General features: G+C 54.1%; 1 protein-coding gene across 3 annotated transcripts in view; it reads right to left on the bottom strand.

Annotated features, from left to right (window-relative positions):
- MYT1L (myelin transcription factor 1 like) overlaps nucleotides 1–19,814 on the bottom strand; it is a 135,186-nt gene that overhangs the window by 30,825 nt on the left and 84,547 nt on the right. For all 3 annotated transcript variants that reach the window (XM_019942539.2, XM_019942540.2, XM_019942541.2), the window contains exon 15: nucleotides 3,152–3,214. In XM_019942539.2, the coding sequence (XP_019798098.2) occupies nucleotides 3,152–3,214 (63 nt within the window). The remainder of the gene's footprint in view (nucleotides 1–3,151; nucleotides 3,215–19,814) is intronic.

Genomic DNA, 19,814 nt, shown 5'->3' with positions numbered 1-19,814 from the left:
CCACACGAGTGTCAGTTCCCTGTGTGTTTATTCTCCCTTCTTCCTCTGATTCCCAGGCCAATGCCTTGCACAGAGTAGGTCATAGTTAGATGTTTGTCGTGAGTTAATCAGTGAATGACGAGGAGGGGTGGGTGGGACTCGCGGATCCTGCCTGGGAGCCCGTCTTTCCTGCCTGTCTCCACACGGGGACCTTAGTGGTGAAGGGAAGCCACAGGCCAGGATGCTGGCCAGGGAGCCTGGCTCTGTCCGGCCCCCGCCTCCTTCACTCTGAACTTGGGAGAGAGGTGAGGCTCTGCGTCCTCGCCGACACGGGGCTGGGAGTGAAAATAAACTGGAACAGAACCAAAACAGAACAAATAGCGCAGCAGGGAACTTAGTCTGGACCCGACCCTGACTCCGAGGAAACCCTGGCTCTGACACGGGCTGGCCTGGAATCCCGGCATCCTTGTCTAGGTGAGGGAGTCCACAGCCAGCTCTTGCAGGCCGGTCTGGGGTCACTGTCACCTCTGAGCGTGGGTCCCGTGCGCTGGCCCCTCACACGCCCTTAGGAGAAGAGCCACGCTCGGAGAGTGAGATGATACACGCACGTGTTCTTGGTACGTAGCGAGTGCTCAGTACAGCTCGTCTTTCGCTGTCAGAGAACATTCTGGAGCCCGAGGGGTGCCACTGCTCTACGAGAGGGGGAGGGGTCCCGGGGGAGTCAGATTCGTGCCGCATCACCGCTTGTGAAAAACCTGGGCGCCTGTGGCTGCCTGGTAGCCTGGCACAACTTAGCAGAAGGCTGAGGAATCGGTCCCTGAGCGGAGTTTCCCTGTGGTTTGCATGTAGGTAACATCGCCTCATGTTCCTGGGAATGGATCAAGTAAGAGTAACCCCGAAAGGCGTGTATCTATGTGTACTTACGACCTTCAAGGGTCGTCGGGCCTGGGGGGCTGCTTCTGTCTTTCCGCAGCATCCAGTGTGCACAGGACTGTTACCCTGGCCCCACGTCTGCTCCGCCAGCAGCTCAGGCCCACTCTAACTTCTACGCCTGGAAGGTGTCCTCGGATAAACGATACTGAGGAATGTGCTCTGCTTTTAATCGGCCCCCCCTGTAGGGCTGGATGTAGCCCTGAAATGTGCTGGAAGCCACATCAAATTGACTTTCCAGATGTACAGAGCAAGCCTGGTGCTACTTAGTCCAGGCACAGAGGGGAGCTTAAATCCAAGCTTGAATTACGTTTCATTCACGAGTTTACGCTCTACGGACATACCCACCATTCTAAAGTATACGTTAAATGCATGCGCGTGTTCAAATTATGAATAAATTTACATGATGTCAAACCAAAAAAAGTAGTAAAATAGACGCTTGGATATGAAATGACCAGTAAATGTTCACTTTTAGTTTGCAGGCATTATTCAGTGCTGGGAATTCTGGCCTTGTGAGGACTGAGGTAAATTCTAAGATAAATTAACATAAAGAGTAGCATAGAGTGTGCTTGACTTAGAAACTTAACTAGAGCTTTATTTTATTTTATTTCATTTTCTCTAAACCGGTGATCCTACGCTGGGGATCCCTTTTGGAATGTATTCACCCTTGTTCTACATTCACAATACAGCAGCTGGCTCTGGGCCGCCGGGTAAAACCAGCAAGACAACCTGGCAAGGCTCCTCTCGACCCTGTGGCGCATGGCAGTGGCCCTGGGAGCATTCGGACATGTCTGCAGACACCTAGTTGTCACGAATGGGGATGACGGTGCCACCGGCATCTAGTGGGTGGAGCCAGGGATGCTCCCAACATCCTCCAATGCATGGGACGGCCCCCAGAGCAAAGAACGATCTCACCCCGAGTGCCCACACTGCCCAGGTGGACAGCCCTGGTCTAGAGAATGAGGTGTTCTTATCAAGTCAGTGTGAAGAATCCACCCATAAATTGAGGAATTCAGTTCTCCTTGTTGGTCATCATAATTCCTACTTTTCCCAGACCTGAGCCATAGAAACGATGCTCCCAAACGGCTGGAAAGTGAACACAGAAGCCTGTGGCCTTAAGAAGGAAACAGCCCACCCTGCCAGCTCCATCTCTAAGCCACGCTGAGCCAGCCAGCCCGGGAGCGCCCCCTGCTCTGAACGCCGGGATCTGGTCACTCGGGCGGCCACACGGTGTGGACCCCCGTGACCCACACAGTCCGCTCTGCTTGTGGACGGTGCACGGGCTGTGGGGTGACCCACACCAACTGTCCTGACTCCCTCCCTCCCTCTCTCCTCCCCCCTCCTTTCTCTTTTCTCTTCATTTTTGTTGCTGTTTTTGTTGGGGAAGCATTTAAAGCTGAAGGGCTCGTCCACATTCCGACTGCCCACTTTATGATCTGATTTTAGAGGGTGGCAAGGCGGCGGCTACGTCGTAACATGGTTTGTTTATCTGTCAGACGCAGCTCCCCTTCCTGCATTGGAGACTTCGGGTTACGAGGGTCTCCGTTCAGAAAGGCTCTTGTCCTGACCTTGGCTTGTCGATCCTGACTGAACACGACAAGGAATTCTTGCTCCTGCCCACGGGGTCTAGACCCACCTTTGTGCAGGTGTTGTACCAACAGGCTCTTTCAATCCACTTCTAACATAGGGCCTGGTGTAAGACAGAGGTTTGTAAACTATTCAGCGACCGTGGGCCTCTTGCTGCCTCATACGACTGACTCTTCACGCTGTACTTAGATGCTCCCTGCTCTCTGGGACCGGCGGGGCCTGGGATTTGTAAGGTCAAGCCTTTCTGTGTGTTCAGCTCTGCTGATCCCTGCTTATAATAACCGCACAGCTTCGGGGCTCAAATCTCAATATTTAAGAGATCCGCTCTCAGGGGAATTAGCATGCTTGTCTCTCAATGGCTGTTCTCTGGCATCTTATAACCTCCTGGCTCTTTTTCTCGTCCCTTTTCGATTTAGAAAGACGCCCTGGGTGACTTGAGAAACGTTTCTTGCGGATGGAGCCAGCGGCACCATGAGGGGGACGTCAGAGGGGGGCCGTGGTCCCGAGAGCTGGTGTTCTAAGTGAGGCCCCTGGGGGCAGCCCCGTTTTGTGGGCGAGGGTCTCTAGACCCTTAATTCACCAGTGGAGGCAACCCGAGCCCCCGTTAGGGGTCCCGCGCATGGAGGGGGTGTTTGCGGGAGCGAGCCGTGCATACCTCCGATGGGAAGCGTAGTTGCCGGTGATGTGCCCGGAGCCGTCGCAGCCAGGGGTGGGGCACCTGCAATTACAAAGGCACACGGAAAGGCATCAAACCCCTGAGCAAGTCACCTTCTTACTTATACTGTTCCAAAGTCTCTTTAATGCTGAGCCTCCCTGGGTGAGGAGGTGAGACGGAGCTGGAGGGTCCCCGCCGGGCTCGTGGGGCGTCCCCATCCTCGTCCACCACCAGGTGCGGCTCGGACCCCTTCTTCCCTCCGCGCACAGAGGTGCCGTCCAGGGACCAGCGATCTCGGGGCGGCAGCTGCCCCTCCTCCACAGCCGTGCGGCACCTTGGTCCCCAGGTGTTCACCCCATGTTCCCACCCCTTCCATCATTACTTCAAGTCCAGTGGACCCAGTCACAGCAGGACCTGTTGCTGCACCATCCGAACACGATGCGTGACTGTTCACCAAAAGGCACACACGGCGGCCCAAGACCGCTCCGCGTCTAAACTCGAAACGGCGGCGTTGCAACAGGCCCGTCACAGCGGCCCCTCCCAGCCCTGCCCCTGGTTGGCCCCAGAGGCTGGTGCGGGCAGCCTCCTGTGCCAGCCCTGGGAGTTAGACTAGCTGTCTTTCAGACCGTCATCGGGCACTCAGGTAGCTTTGATTTACCTTAAAACACTTCTTACTTTTAACTGACGTGAGTAGGGAGTAGGGCACAGATCTGTCTCGGTCAGCAAGCCAAGTCAGCTGAGACGCTGAGATTAGTTTGGGCACCTATGCTGCCTGTGTTTAAACATTTCCAGGAAACTCCGTGCAGTCTCTTAACTACCACATTGCCACTGTGCTAATGGGAGGGGATGTTTTTAAAGAGAGTTTTATGGTCATTGCCCTCCGTGGAACTTCTCAAATACGCCATCTCAGGAATAAGCAGTCCTACAAAGACACTTTCACTTCAACCTACATCAGCTGCATTTGCGCCCACCAGGAATGTAAGAATTAAGGACAAAAATTAAGAAAAAAATGTTTTTCTTTTCACTAAATTTTAACTCTCAAGAGACAAGGATGAGATGATTTAGTAACAATATTACCACCCAGTAGTAACCCTCAGATCATGCCCTGTGCTCCCCCCACCCCCCTACTCAATGAGCATCTGAATTCCTGGCAGGGACAAAAATCACAAATTAAAAATGGTTCATAAAGGTAAATGCTTCTAAGAGATTTCAATTTGCTTTCCACTCAGAAAGCCACCCTGGATGTTGGATGTTGGGTTAAGGCCAGCAGATTACTTGCTTACAGACAGACTTTCTCAAAATCAGTGAGAGTGTCAGGGAGTGTGGTGGGCCTTCATGCAGCTGGGCTGAGTTCAAGGGTGTGAATGTCCCAGTTTACAGCTAGATGCACAATCAATTGTTGGTATTTAGAATCTGCCAGTTCCCCTTTAGTCCTGAGAAAAGGAACGTGATTACAGATCTCAGGTGTACAGCTGATACTTGGCATAGCCTATAAAGGGTTAAAGTTTAGAGACTGCTGTGGGAGAAGAAAAAGGCACTGAGGGAAAAGGGGTCGAGAAATTGTCGGTGTGTGTAAGTGGAATCAGGGTTTAAAAATAGGAGTTTGGGGCAGAAGGAGTTTAACGCTGTCCTTCCATCAAAACAATACCCTGAATCAGATTGTTGGCCTGACTGTCATTAAAGTAACAGCTGTTCATGAACTGAACGTTTGATCTCAAGACTATTCCGTCAATAATGATCTGAATGACTGAATCTAACTGATTTCCCAACTGGCAGCTCATGTGGAGACACCCCCAACCCCAGAGGGAGGAGATTCTCAAAGCAATAAAAATCATTCGAAGAGAAGCTAATCTGCTGCACATTTCGTTTCGAAAATGTATCAAGAAACAGTAATGTTTCCTACCAGCCAATAATAGACATGTGGCCTTGCTTTTTGGTCAAAAGAAAAAAATCCTTAAAGTCTTCCTAATTCAAGCGCCTAGTGCAAATTTATTTAAAATTTTTTCATTTAAACATGAGTAGAAATTTTTTAATGTCTCTTTTTTGATAGAGGCAGGAGGAGGTTGACATTCTGTTCAAATTTAAGTAGGCATTTTAATCAAAATCATGCAAATGAAAACGAGAATTTACTAATTATAAAAAAAAAGAGAAAAGGATTTTGGAGTAGTTTTTGTGTGTTTAAGCCATTTACAAATGCATCATCTGATAAAAAAGAGGCATGTAAACTGTCCTTTGTCACCATGAAAGCAAAGAAAATGTTACTGGCTCATTTTCAGACCTTTCACAGTGTCAAGAAAGAATAAACATTCCCAGAAAGAGGCCTGGCTTTCTTGAAAGGTTTGTTATTATTTTCAGGGTTTCAAGTTCGGCCGCTGGAGTCCAATCCCTGGCCTTCCACTTGCTGGCTGTGAGAATGTGGGGAAATTAAACCTCCAAGGTCACGCCCCTCAACGGGGGAAGAGGACGGAGGAGGGGGCTTGTCTATGCGTGTTGGGAGCCTGCCGTCCCCTGGAGCTGCAGGACCACAGGGCTCCGTGCAGGCTGTGAACGCACGCTCACAGCACCCACCCATGAAAGAGCCAGCTCTGGTTTCTCGAGGGTGCTAAGTCGGCCTTGTCCTCTTTAGGTGGTGCTCCTGGAGCACACGAGGCAGCCCTGGATGGGCCCTCAAATATTCTTTCTTCTGCCAGCTCTATGGCACTCATTTTCATGTTCCTGTTCAAGACTTTAAGGCTTTTGGAAACTCTGAGATGTACATACAAATTTTCTCGTTTTAATAAATCTCATCATTCAAAAACACACAGCTTTCTGAAGGCGGTGGATGTGACAATTCATGCATCAAAAGGGGTCTTTGCTCCAGGACGCTTGGTAACAGGTGCTGTAGAATCGATGTGCAGAAATTCGATTCGCATCTCCTCAGCTAAGAGCATCTCCCCATCTAAGAGCACCTCCCCATCTAAGAGCACCTCCCCATCTAAGAGCACCTCCTCATCTAAGAGCACCTCCCCATCGAAGAGCACCTCCCCATCTAAGGGCACCTCCTCATCTAAGGGCACCTCCCCATCTAAGAGCACCTCCCCATCCAAGAGCACCTCCCCATCCAAGAGCATCTCCCCATCTAAGGGCACCTCCTCATCTAAGAGCACCTCCTCATCTAAGAGCACCTCCCCATCTAAGGGCATCTCCCCATCTAAGAGCATCTCCTCATCTAAGAGCACCTCCTCATCTAAGGGCACCTCCTCATCTAAGAGCACCTCCTCATCTAAGAGCATCTCCCCATCTAAGAGCACCTCCCCATCTAAGAGCACCTCCCCATCTAAGGGCATCTCCCCATCTAAGAGCATCTCCCCATCTAAGAGCACCTCCTCATCTAAGAGCACCTCCCCATCTAAGAGCACCTCCCCATCTAAGAGCACCTCCCCATCTAAGAGCACCTCCCCATCTAAGGGCACCTCCTCATCTAAGAGCACCTCCCCATCTAAGAGCACCTCCCCATCTAAGAGCACCTCCCCATCCAAGAGCACGTCTTTTCCACGAAAGGAGGCCCCTGTGGCATCATGCAGATCCCCCGTGGATAAAATCAGAGAGCAGCATGTGCTGCACAGCTTGGGTTTAGAAATGGCAGCAGAGATTGACTGGGTTTCCATGGAAACTCCCGACAAGGCAGGCGCTGTGCTTGGCGCTCGGCGCCTGGCGCCTCGGGGAGGCCACCCAAGCCGATGGTCCACCCTGCTCCCTGCCAGTTGTCGCCGATACTCGCACTGGGTCTATTTTAAGTTCCTATGGTTAGAGATGTAAAGTTGTGATAAATAAAACCCTTGCTTCTTCATTTTTTCCTCTCCACTCCAAAGGTAGTATTGGTAAAAACACTCTGAGACAGGGAATGATGAATACATAGTCTTAGAATCTCTGTAAATTCCGGACAAAAATACTGGTGATCCTTTGCCTTGTCTGTGATCTTGCATTTGCCTTGGAATTTAAGCAATATCGAGAGAAAGTAATTTGGGTGTAGTTCATGTTACTATCTGGCTGAAAAAAATGGTCTTGTATAGATGTTTAAGAATATCGATGGAAAAATCATAATAAAATGCTTTAAGCCATTTTTGCAGAATCCAGGCAAAAATCTACAAAAAAGAAATCAGGACCACTCACAAACTTCTGGATTTCTGATTTCCTGGAACTAGCCCTTCTCAGTAGGAACGGACTAGATTTCTGTGGCTTTTGTAGGTCTAGGACGTCAGAAACATCTCTGAGCCCGAACATCCTGGAGGCCCTTTGTGCTCATGACTTACTTAACCACCTACCCCCAAGAGAATCATTGCGGCTCACACCTCCACGGGGTCTGAGACACATCATCAAAGGAGAACTGACTATCTGTGCATTACAGCACGTATCGTGGAAATCCTCTGATTTGCACAGGTGCACGTCACAAAATGTGGCCACAGACCAGCTTCTCCCCTGTGCCTCTGATTCGTCCTCCTGCAAGACAGATAACCCCTTCTTGTGATTTTTTCTCCCGTTTACAAAACCACGACCCTGACACAGGGTAGCAGAAATGGAAACAGTTCAATCTACTGACTGAAGTCGTGTGATCACCTAATTATCATGTTCCATCATCCTCTCTCTCTTTTGAAATGAAATGAGGATTTGATAAGTAGTTGTATTAAGGCATTTAAAGTGCAGCTTTTTCTTTGCAAGAGGAGGGCCTCTCCTTAAACGATGCACACACTGTGCCCTTGCCGCTGCCTGTCCTGGGCTGAGACAGGTGGGCTGTCACATCGGCCTGTCGACAGGGAGGCAGCGGACTCCCCAGGAAGGCGTCCAGGGCAGCCTCAGATGCACGTCCGTTTGTTCTCAGCAATCAGGGCTGCCGGACATGACGTGGGCAAGGACCCAGAGCCGGGCAGTCTCTCTCCATCCACCTGGAGGCCAGCGTCGCCGGCCACGCAGCAGGACCCCTGAGGGTGTTCGGGCCTGGGAATGGTTGTGGTCCGGTGTAGTCCCGTCTGCCCCGGCGCCTGCTACACCGGCAGGACGGGGCAAGGGCGGCCGGTCTCCCCCAGAGCCGGTTTGCAGGGAAAAATGTTTTGAGGAGACTCATCGTCTTTCATCTTGATAAAGTCAATTGCATATTTTTAAAAATCTTACAAATAAAGGCTGAAAGCACTGCCGCAGGTTTGAACTCTCCCTGGGGCTCACCTCGCACGTTTGAACCCACCCTACGAGGTCGGCCTGCAAACGTGCCCCGATTCTGAGTGTAGTAGCTGAAACAGACAGAACAATGCTCACTGAACATGTGGGATAATAATTTAAAAGGTGAGACTGAGATTCTGGGAGTTCTTTGAAGAATTTCATGGTGTGCTGCTTTAATAGCCTTTTTTGTCCCTTTCTTTCATGACCACTCTAACAGGAGAACTCGTTAAATAAAACACAAAATACTCTCAATTTTAAAAGAAACCATGAAAATGTAAGATTAGGCCTCGTCTAGAGCAGGAAAATATATTTGTAATATGATTCAGGTCACCTACGTAAAAGACTTGCCCCGTTTATATAAAAAGTTCAATTCAAAAACATTGTTTTGGCTTAAAGAGATGTGGTTCTAAAAATTTATATCTTTATTTTGAATTTTTTGTCATATAAACGGGAAACAGTAAAGAAATGCAGAGGATTGCAAAATAAAGTATTTTAAAATAGAAAACTGATATATACTGATTCTAACGCTGCCCCTCTGCAATTTCCTCTCCAAGCAGAAGGGAACCGGGTCACTTAAAAGCAATATACATCACTTCTGTCCAATCTCCTAGGTATATTACCAGAAACTCTGAGGAAAGCCAAGATCTCCTAAATCACTTTTCACTTCGTGCAACATGCAGTTAGCGTCTCTTTTTTTGGAATTCGGTATTGAGTATGCAAATTGTGGCCTTTCTCCCCCTCTGACCCCTGCCAAGCACATCTCACTGGGAGCCTCCCGCTGTCCCCACCCCCCCCAGGACCCATGTTTCACCCGGTCCCTTTTCCCACCTCCCGTTAAAAGTAGCAGGTGACACAGGAGCACCGAAGACACGCACTGAGGGCGTGGGCGCAAACCCACGACGCCACTGCGGGTTTCTGGGATGGGGGCTTGGAGGGGGCAGGGGTCCTGGCCACTGTTACGCCACCTGCACGGCCACCGCTCGCCTGCAGAGGGGGCTGGCGGGTGCCCCTCCCTCCCCGGCCCTTGGGAGAGGTCTGGGGGAGGCTTCTGCAGACTGGCCTCCCACCTTCCTCCCCAAGACGCACCCCAAAGTTTCTCCTGTTCCCAAGAGTCATGTGAGGGCCTTTACCCGGGATGCTTGCCACCTCCCAGGATTTTGAATTTCTACACATTTCAAGTTCTGACATTCGTAGACTTTGGGTGAAAGCCTTGATTTCAATAGGACATGTAAACCAAAACCACCTTTTTCTTTTGGTTCCAAGCACTTTTCTTTTTAAGCAACACTCAAATACAAACAAATAAATGAAAAGGAATTATAAAAGTACCCTTGATAATTTGTTTTTAAATTTCATTTTGGTGATTCAGATTCCATTTGGGATGGGTTGGGCCTCAGGTTACTAAGAGAACGGAGCGTCCTCCTGCAGATAAAGTTCAAAGTTGTGGTTATAGGAGACCCAGGGCTGCTAGAATGCCCACGGAGCCGTGGGGTGGGCATGGGTGGTGGCTTGGTGGGTGCAGGGGTTTCACCAGAGCCACGATGCCCGCTGCCTGCACCCACCGGAGCACAGGCTCCGTTCTGCAAAGACCGTTTGGGTGATACGCTTACCATACAAGCCGCTGATAAACGGTGTTTACTAGTAGGTTTAAGTTCTGACTTAGAGGCTCACACGCCTGCCATCAGCCTTGGGTCACCTCTAACGGAGCCGTGAGTGCCCTCTTCTGCCCATCCCCCCACTCAGGCCCCCAGGATGCCCTTGGAGGTGGATGCCGCCCAGGCCCTGGCTGTCAAAGCTGGACCGTAAGGGCTCTGGGGTGCTGGCCCCGGCCAGAGCGGGGGCTGGGCCTGGCCCTCTCCTGGGTCCATTTCCGGGGGACACTCGAGGTGCAGGTTTGCCTGTTTGGGCAGCAGGCGGGGAGCTGCGACGCCGGTTCTGTTGTCCATGCTGCATGCAGGTCTGCACTTTCCGTTCATGCACCAGTGTGGCTCATGCCTCCGTGTCGGGGCGGGAGCTAACTCGGACCCGGGGGCACCACACTGAACCACTCGCTGCCCGCTGCCCGGCGTCCCAGGTACATCCAGGGACAGGCTCCTGTCCAGGGCGGCCAACGTACCTAGCAATCCTGACGTCCCTCTCAATAACGGGATGTGTCCATGGGGCACTGCTGCCGGAGCACATGCACGTCCAGCAGCAGGGGAGCGGCTAGACCAGAGCTGGGGCAGCCGTGGTCAGAATTGGAATTGGACGCGGAGGACCCATGCAAAAAAGAACATACAAAAGGTGACTGTTGGAGAAACCGCCGCTCCACCCCGCCAGCCGTCCACGCACCTCGGGGCCGCCGCGCTCGCCGTGACTGTGCCGCGGCTGGGGCTTCGCGACGGGCATGCAGGGGCCTGGGGGGCCGGGTGCGGGCTGGGCCGCCAGGGGTTACTCACCTTCCTCGGTTACACTGAGCGCTAGGGCAGTCACACCGTTTACATGGGGTGGAAACCGGGCGTTTAGAGACTCGTGTGCCCTCGGGACAGGGGCTCCTTCTGGCCCCAGAGCGGCATGGGGATGTGTGAGGGTCCCCTCCGCTGCCCTCACAGCGTCCTCACCCACGTCCCCCACCTCTCGGGCGAGAAAGTCTGTGACCATATCCAACTGGTCTTTAGTGGTAAGAAGTCGACCCTGGACTGGTGAGCGGCCGGTGGTGAAGCCCACCGACCAGGATGGGGTCAGGGGGAGCTGCTGGCTCATCCAGGATAATCTTCTCAACACCACGAACCAATGGGATGGCACCTGAGACGGAGACGGACGGCCACTGCACCCGGGGAGGCTCCAGGCTTCATGCACAGGCCACGCCCCACTGCCCGAGGCCACGGGGACAGGAGGGGCGGCTCAGGACGCCAAGGCCACGTGTGGGGCCCAGCGTCACTGGCCAGGTGGACACGGACTTCAGTGGGAGCATGCCACAGGGCCACGTGGCTGTTACTTCCGGACGGTCAGAGCCACGGTGACTCTGTGGCCTCCGTCAGCTCACTTCCCTGTCCACAGACGGTTTAGAACTCCTCTCAAGGTATTGGAGGAAGCAGGCTGATGTAATTTAAAAGCAGGCCCGTTTCCTAAGCTGTTGGTGGCAGCAAGCATTTGGGAGGCAGGTCGTGCGGGGCAGAAGAAAGGACAGATTCCGGGGCCACGGAGCCACGTGGCCCGGCCACGTGGTCCCTTGAAACTGCAATCTTGTGCCTACTTTCTGTGTTCTCACTTTTTTATGTTTGTCATGGTTATAGATCTTTTGCTTTTTGAAGCCTCTATCTCATCTCATAGAGAAAGTGTTTTTATTCTAAGCAGGAGAGATTTAAAAAGATTCCATGCTCCATCTGCTACCTGAGTAATCCTGGGATTCTCCGTAATTTCTCACGTTTTATGTTTTCTCTTTTCCTGTCTGTGAGCCTCGCCTCCTGCCCTGTCCTCTTGCTTACAGCTATCCGGTTTTAAACCCTTTTCAGTTTATTTTCTCCTCTCTTGGTCTCTCTGGCATGTCCTCCCTTCCTCTGTGGAATCTGCCTTTTCTCCTGTCTCACATCTTATTTTTGGTCAAATTTTAAATGATTTAATAGACGCTTAGTTTCGCATAAGTTTTTAGAAATAGATTCATCAGACATCCTTGCTCTAAAGGTAAGAAGACAAATCCAAACAGGTGAATTATATGTTTAAGGTCACGCGAAGAGGGACACAGCTGAGATTAGAACAGAAATCTCTCCTCATATGGTGCTTTGTACTCAAATAGACTCTTTTTAAATGTCCTGTTTGTATCAATAATTCCCAGCCTACAACTGTAGCGTATGGTATAGTGCTTATTTGGGGGGAAGTTCATTTGACTGTAAAGACACAGGAGTTCACTTGTTCCCCTGTCTGCAGTTCACTGACCCACATGGACCTCTCAGTGTCTCATAAACGGGGCAGAGTGGAGAGTGGAAGCACATTTCTATGATTTCCGTATCAAGGGCACAGTCACAAGTGGGATCTAAAAGTCACCGATTGTCCTGATTTCCCTCCGATTACGAGGAGGGACAAGAGAGCAGAAGGGGCCTCAGAACACTGACAACCCGTGTGGTCCCGACGTGGTGACCCCGTGTGCAGGTCTGGAATCGGAAAGGTTTGTCCCTCTGAGGAAGAGCCCAGAATAAGTCAGAATGTTCCTGGGAAAGTCCAGAAGGAGAGGCCTGACACGGTGGGGATGGGCAGACAGAGGAAGAGAGAGGAGGGCGGAGGTGGGGAGGAGATGCTATGCAGGGTACGAACGGCCCGGGATCCCGGACACGCCTGTGTCCAGCCCAGGGCTGCCGTGGGTGGTCAGGTAGGGGGCCCGGGGGGCCAGGCGGACACTGTCCTCTCTCTGACCTCCGCACGTCTGGGCGCGGCGCACTGTTCGCGGGGGGGAGCACGGAAGGGAGCCTCTGCTTCCTTAGGGCCACTGAGCCCATGAGCAGGTGTCCGCACCAGGCACCTGCTAGAAAAGGTGTCTGAAGGGCAAGTAGGGAGAAGCGGCCGGAGTGAAGGGAGAGAGAGATGCCGAGAAGGACTGAGTGAGAAGCGGACTGAGGTGAGCCGATGGCGTGAGTGAGACGCGGCCGCCCCGTGACCCGCCACGCTGATGGGCCGCCTCCCCTGAGGCCAGGCTGTGGGCCCAGCCATGGACCCCTGCGTCCCGAAGACGCTGGCACTGCACAGCCTCCTGGAGGGAAGGTCCTCCAAGTGTTCTGAGGGCGACGAGGTCATGAGGCCTCGAGCCTGGTCACCTGGGAAAAAGGACGAGCACTTGGAAACATCTAGCTTGGAGAAGACTCTAGGAAAACAGTCCTGCACTAGAAAACCCAAGAGGCTTTCTTGAGAAGCATGGACCTCTGGCTCCGAACTTGCAAGAAGAGCTTTCTCAGGGGGCTGCTGTAAGCACAGGCGCTCCTGGGGGCCGGAGTGGCCACGGGGAGCAGAGGGACCCTCTGGGCGGGCTAGGCTGGGCCTGCCCGTGACCGTCCTGAAGGCCCCAGGGCCGAGGTCCCAGGCTTCCTCCACGGCCTGGGACGGCCCAGAGGGGCTGCGAGTGTCCACCCCTCAGGGAGGCCAGGGCCCCTCTGCAGGGGTTTCCAGGGGGCCAGCCTCTCTCCAGGTGATTGCACACTCAGGGGAGCTCTTCTCCAAGCCCCTGGCAGGAGGACACAGGTCTGGGTCTCCTGGAACCCCTGCCCCGGGCTGCCCGTCTCCACCCACTCCTCTACACCATCTCCTCTGTCTGCCTGAGCCACGGTCTCGCCCCCGTGGGAGCCTGCGCTCCCTAGCACACCCCCCAGGTGCGGACCCTTCAGTCCTCCCGGGCGTCACGGGGTCTTCCCGGGGTCTGCCAGGGGTCTTCCCGGCCACCCCTCCCGAGAGCTGCCCCCTCCTCTGCCCCCGGGTGCCCTCAGCATGCGGAAGCAGGGCGCTGTCCTCTGTGCTCCTGTCTCTTGCCGGTCTAAGGGCCCAGCAGCCGGCGCCCGCCCTCTTGGGCTCCGCGTGCGTGGCTCAGGTGGACGTGGCGAGGGGGCCCTCGGCGGCCGGTCCGTGCGGTGCTGCTGTCCTGCTCGAGTTTCTGATTAGCAGACCAGGTGCTGGGCGTCCCGGCGCTGGTGTGGATGCTTCGGGGTGCGGGCGTGTGGGCTCGCGGGGCCTGTCCCAAAGGCCCTTCCTGGTCTCAGAGGGTCTCAGTAGCCAGGGGGCCATTCAGCCGTGGCTCAGGAAGCGAGCCCGTCCTCCGCCTAAGCGCCGGCTTTCCTTCCAGCCAGAGCTGGCGAGCTGCCTGATCCTGTCCTCGGCCTGGGGCCCTGGCACTGCCCACCCGGCTACTCTCGTGGGGGAGGAGGGCTGAGGATGCTTTCTGGGGGGCGTCAGCCTGCTGACCAGTGAGGCTGTGGCACTGACCAGGTCACAGGTCGTGAGCATCTTTGTGTGCGGCGCTGGGTGGGGGACTCTGTGCCGAGGATAGGTGAGCCCAGCACCCGGCACCCGGTCCCTCCCTGACCCCGGCCCTGAGGTCCAGCTCTGAGGCAGAGGAGGGACAGATGGACGGTGCCCAGCAGCACTCAGGACCCTCGTCAGGAGGAAAGAACCGAAGTAGCACAACTTAGCTGGTGTTTTTAAAGGTGGGCTGGGCCACAGAGACCCTGCGTCTCTGGGGGGCTGCTGGCCTTTTGCCCTGGCGCGGAGGGCAGGCCTGGAAGCCACTTAAGCTTCAGTGCAGTGTGGTTGGTAAGAATGGCCACTCTCGCTGACCCCCGTAGTCCCAGGCCATTGCAGGGCGAGTGCCAGCGGCCACTGAGGCCTGCATGGAGCAGCGGATGGTCCAGCTGCTCGCCTAGGTGCCCCAGCAGCCCTGGGTGCTGGGCTCTGCTACCTGCACCCAGTCTCACAGACGACGCAGGCACAGGGTGCCAGGATCGGCCCCAGGCTGGGCTTGGGTGCCAGCTGCTGGCTCGAGGGCCAGGGGGTTTAACCTGCAGCTGGGCTGATGGGATGGGCTTATGGGACCAGCTGCTGGCTCGAGGGCCAGGGGTTTAACCTGCAGCTGGGCTGATGGGATGGGCTTATGGGACCAGCTGCTGGCTCGAGGGCCAGGGGTTTAACCTGCAGCTGGGCTGATGGGATGGGCTTATGGGACCGTGGCAGCAGGCGCCGACGGAAAGGTAAGAAAGGACACACTTGAGGGATGCTTGGAGTGAGCCTGGGAGGGCAGCCTGGGGTCATGTGGGGATGAGCACCCATGGGGCCACAGGAGGGGGAGGGGAAGCAGGGAGGGTTGGGACCTGGTGGGCGACGGGGAGGGACCCCTCACAGCAGGCACAGTCATGTCCCCTGGACCAGGCACTGGGTGAGAGAAACGGAGGTGCAGGTACAGGCCCCGCCCTCCAGGCCTGGGCAGGCTCATGGGAGGTGTGGGCAGCAGCCCCGGAGAGTCCACACGCACGGCCACCAGTGCGAGCTCGGTCCGGACGCCCCTCTGCTCGGCTTACAATCTCTGTGCCTGTTTCCTCCTATCACAGGGTCTGGTTCAGACGCGTCGGGTCCTCCTGAGCGCTGATCACAGCGGGGACAGGGGTCCTTGTCCTGGGGTGTGGCATTCTGCCCAGGGCGCGTCCCAGGTGGCGCCTGGCTGTCCTGGGAGCGGGCCGCAGGCTGCAGGGGGCTCCGTGGACAGTTCCGCTCTCACACCCAGGACGCCGCACGGAGCTGTGGGCAGGGAGCTGAGCTCAGAGGCACAGGTGCTCGTGAGGGAGATGAACAGACCCCAGATCCGGGTCACTGTGGACGCATCGCTACTGCAGATTCTCCATTATTACGTGCACGGAAAACTCTTCCAAATGAAACCATGTTGTGCCGTCTGCCGATTGTGGAAAAAGTAAATGTCAACAATATCGATGTGTGTGTAACGGAAGGCAACCTGGATCTGATTTTTAAGAAAATCATTTAAAAATATGGATGTTCCAGAGCATATTTTAATGGAAACGTCACTTGCCCAAAACCAAAAATGTGTTTCATAGGAAATGAATCACATTTAAAAATGATTTTTGTTATGTAAGCTGTAAAGAAAGAATCAGAATTATTTTTTGGAAAAAGGAAGGAAGGAAAAAGAGAAAGAAGGAAAGGAGAGGACATTTTTAACTGGGAACATTTAGAGGACCAGAGGACTGCAGTAATTTTTAATTTTCCCATTTCATCAGCAATTGCGTGGGGAGATCTCTCGGGGGCGGGGGGGGGGCATCCTTCAGCACAGAAGTCAGGGCGAGTGTCACCAAGCTGGGAAGAAGGCTCTCTGGAGGACAGTCCGTCCCCCCTGCAGCACTGCCCTTCCCCACGCCGCGGCACTACAGGGCTGCCCGACACTGGGAGGGACCTCAGGATGAGGGAGGGAGTTGCTATGGCAACTCCCTCCCTCAGCCATCCGCATGGTGCCACAGGTTCTCTGTGTGCAGGAGAATTGGGAAAACCTGGTTCTGAGCAGAGAGAGCCGAGGGGGAGGCTGCCCCAGTGGCTGGGGAGAGGTGGGGATGCCGGGGAGGCAGGGAAGGCCTTTCACAGGGTAGGGCTCAGCTCAGCCAGCCTCTCGCCCGGATGCCCACATGGCCAGAGCCAGGACTGCTGGGACCCACACACTGGCCTTCAGAGCTTCAGGACCCAGGGCTCTGAGGGCCTGGAGGGCCGGGGGCCCCCCTGCAGCCGGCACCCCTCGGGGCCACCTGAGTGACAGTGACTCAGAGCTCGGTTAGCGCTTCTGTGTCCCAGGACATAGATCAGAGTCCTGTGCGGCTACCATCCCTTCCCTTCAGGCTACGAAGGACGACACGTTGGGCTGGGTGCGCACGAGTGTGTGCGCCACACCCACAGGCTCACGGAGGACCAGCTCGCGTGGGGCTGAGGGGAAGCGTCTTCTCCGCAGATGGGAGGACCACGGCGTCCCCGGGCTCTGCGGCCTCTGTGCTCCACAGCGGGGACCTGCGCCTACCAGGCTCTGACAGGTCCCTCCTCTTGTCAGCCCTCCCCAGACTTACCCCATGGCTGCTGTCTACCCGGGTCTAGAGATAAAAGATCTAGGGTCAAAAAAAGCCACGTGACTAGTCCAGGATGCCCGGCTAGTAAGTGGCCAAAGAGGGCTGTGACTCTAATTTCCATGGACCCGGAGCCTGTGTTTGCCTCGTTATGTGGCAAGGACACTCATTTCTTATACCAGGAAAAGAGCTCTCGACCTAATAAGCTGTTTAAATTTAAAGGACATGAAAAATAAACGAATGTCATCCTTTGCTTGTCGAAGTAAAAATAAACGAACGTCATCCTTTGCTTGTCGAAGTAAAAATAAACGAGCTTCATCCTTTGCTTGTGGAAGAGGCCGTGGGGGGCCTGGCACATTCTCGCCTCACATGCTTCCAGGCCGAGGTGTCAAGCACGGGGGTTGTTTCCTCCACCTGCAGGACGCCAGTTCTTACAGAGGCTCCCGGACATACTGAAGCCCAGTCATAAGACTTTGTTCATTGAGGTGATTCACTGAAATTATTTCCTGGCCCAGAGAAGGCTGGCTCCCTTGCCAGAAAAGCGCCGTGAATTCCAGGAAGTCCTCTCCCTCTGTCACCATTGGCTGCCTGGGGACTGGCCTTTCTCGAGCTGTTCTCAGCTCCACTCCCCTCTGTTGGACGAGGGACATGGAGAGGTCATGGCCTTTCCACCTCCTGGGGGTCCCCAGAGAGAAGCAGCCTCCCAGCTCCACGGGGCCCCTCCCGGGCTGCGCCAGGAGCCTGCTGTCCGCTTGGCGGTGGTGGGGGGGGGAGGGCTCTACCTCCGCAGAGGGTTGCCGAAGCATCCCAGCCCTCACCTCTGCCGCCCGCAGCGCTCCAGCTGTCTTTGGACCAGACCAGCCACGGGTAGGAGACAATGAAAGCAGTTTTCTTCTCCTGGACCTGGGCGCCAGCCTTGCCTCGGACGCAAGCCCACCGTCAACTCTGAATCACCTGCTCTGGTGGGATGCTGACAGGGGCACTTTCCATGACTTTTATCTTTCATTTGTGCAATTTATCAGCGCCTACCACACACCAGAGACGCCAGTCACGTGGTTTTCTCCTCTAGTTTATGGGCGATTGGGCTGAAATCCTGTGTGTGCCAAGAGCGGCTTGGAAATTTCAGCTGAAGCGCGATGCTCCAAGTCGCACAGTCTTGGAACTGTTTCCTGTTGGTGGAATAGTTTCCAGCGTGTGGAAACCCATTCCCCCAAGCTATCGCTGGGTTTCAGATGGTCGTTTCTCCTCCTCTGGTCTTACCATTTTATTCACCGTGCCCTCTGCTAGAGCTGTTTGTTGGTGAAATGGATACATTTGGCATTTTGAGTCTGCACTGAAGGGCAAGGAAAGGGCAGCAAATGGCTATTAGAGGAAACCAGCAGGTGAGGAGGTACCAGGTACAAGGTGGCCCCTCGTTAATCCTGCAGCCCTTCTGGTTTCTGGAGTCAGTGAACCTGCTTCCCAAAGAGTGTAATTTAGCCTCACCCAAACTCGTTATTTTGATGAACTGAAAACCACATGCCTTGGAGTCTCAATGGGACCCTCCTCTATTAGGTGACTTCCTTAACCCCGAAGGCCGACCTCTTAAAGCGATTTGGAAATCTGGACGTGCCCCGATGGAGGGGCTGCTGGGGGGCTGCTGGAGGGGACACCGGCTGGGCCGACGGGTCCTGGTCCGATAGCTGAGTCTCTTTGTGATGCTGGGAAGGTCGCTCAGCCTCCCTGCCCCCACGCCCTGCCCTGTAGGAGGGTCGTGAGCACCCCTCCTCTGCTGAGCTCAGCACCCCCCAGCCTTGCACCAGGCCCAGACGCAGCATGACCTCGGGGGGCCCACGCACACCTCCTGTGAGGTCGGCGGAAGACGTCACCCTCACTTTTTCTAGATAAGAGAACTGAATGTCAGAAGTCTAATCAACTCACTGAAGACCACGCAGCCAGACAGAATAAAGGATCTGAACCGACGTTCTGTGGCCCCAAGTCCTGCTCCCCCCGCCTCCATCTCACCTGGCCCAGACGCACCGCCGGCCTTGCACCCTGGAAGCAGCTGCCTTCCCTGTCTGTCTTCAGCTTCCCAGGGCCGCCATGGATGCCGAGATCATCGGTTGTGCAGATGAAACGACAGCAGAGCATTTGGAAAGAACTCAAGGGCCAGAAAGTATAAGACGCCATGAAGTATATGAGGACTTGAGATTTAAAGCAAGGCCATCACTTCTGATACCAGGAATTAACATCAAAGGCTCCCTGAAGATCACGCCCGAGACAGAAGTTCAAGAAGAGTCAAAATGGGTTTGCATGAGGCGAGGTATTTGTGGAAAAGCTACAGCACGGTCCGTGATACACTGGCTGATAACTAGTCCAGGGGACGTGGGTGCGGCCTCACCCCGGTGGCGCCGGCACGTAACTAGGAAAGTGGAAATGCTATCTGTTGTAGACTAGACTGCCTAGGACAGCGGGATCTAGTCTGCTTCAGATCTACGAAACGGGGAGAGAAAAAAGAGAGGGTTTCTCAATATCTCTGGCACTGTTCTGACCCACAACGATGCCCAGGGAATAACAATGCCTCTGTTTCCACCACGTGCTCATCTTAAAACACATGTCATCCAAAAAAGGCAAGGGAACTGCAGCAAGTATTCAAGGCACATTGGAAAGTAAAGAAATGACAGAGAAAAAGATGATCAAAATATGCCAGTTGGGAAAATGTTTTAGAATTCAGAAAGTGGGGAGAAGAGAGCGAAATTAGTAAGGGGGTGAGATCTGATGTGAGTTTGATGGGCTGATGGACATTTTTATTTGATGATTTTAAACCTGATTTGCAAGTCTGATATGAGCATTTTAAAATAACACCATATTAGACAAGAGAGAGAAAAAGACATATTAGGAAAATGCAATCCTTTTATCTTTGAAATATT

The sequence above is a fragment of the Tursiops truncatus genome, chromosome 14, assembly GCF_011762595.2.
Source record: "Tursiops truncatus isolate mTurTru1 chromosome 14, mTurTru1.mat.Y, whole genome shotgun sequence".
Lineage (NCBI taxonomy): Eukaryota > Metazoa > Chordata > Mammalia > Artiodactyla > Delphinidae > Tursiops > Tursiops truncatus.
This window is presented reverse-complemented; position numbering and strand designations above follow the sequence as displayed.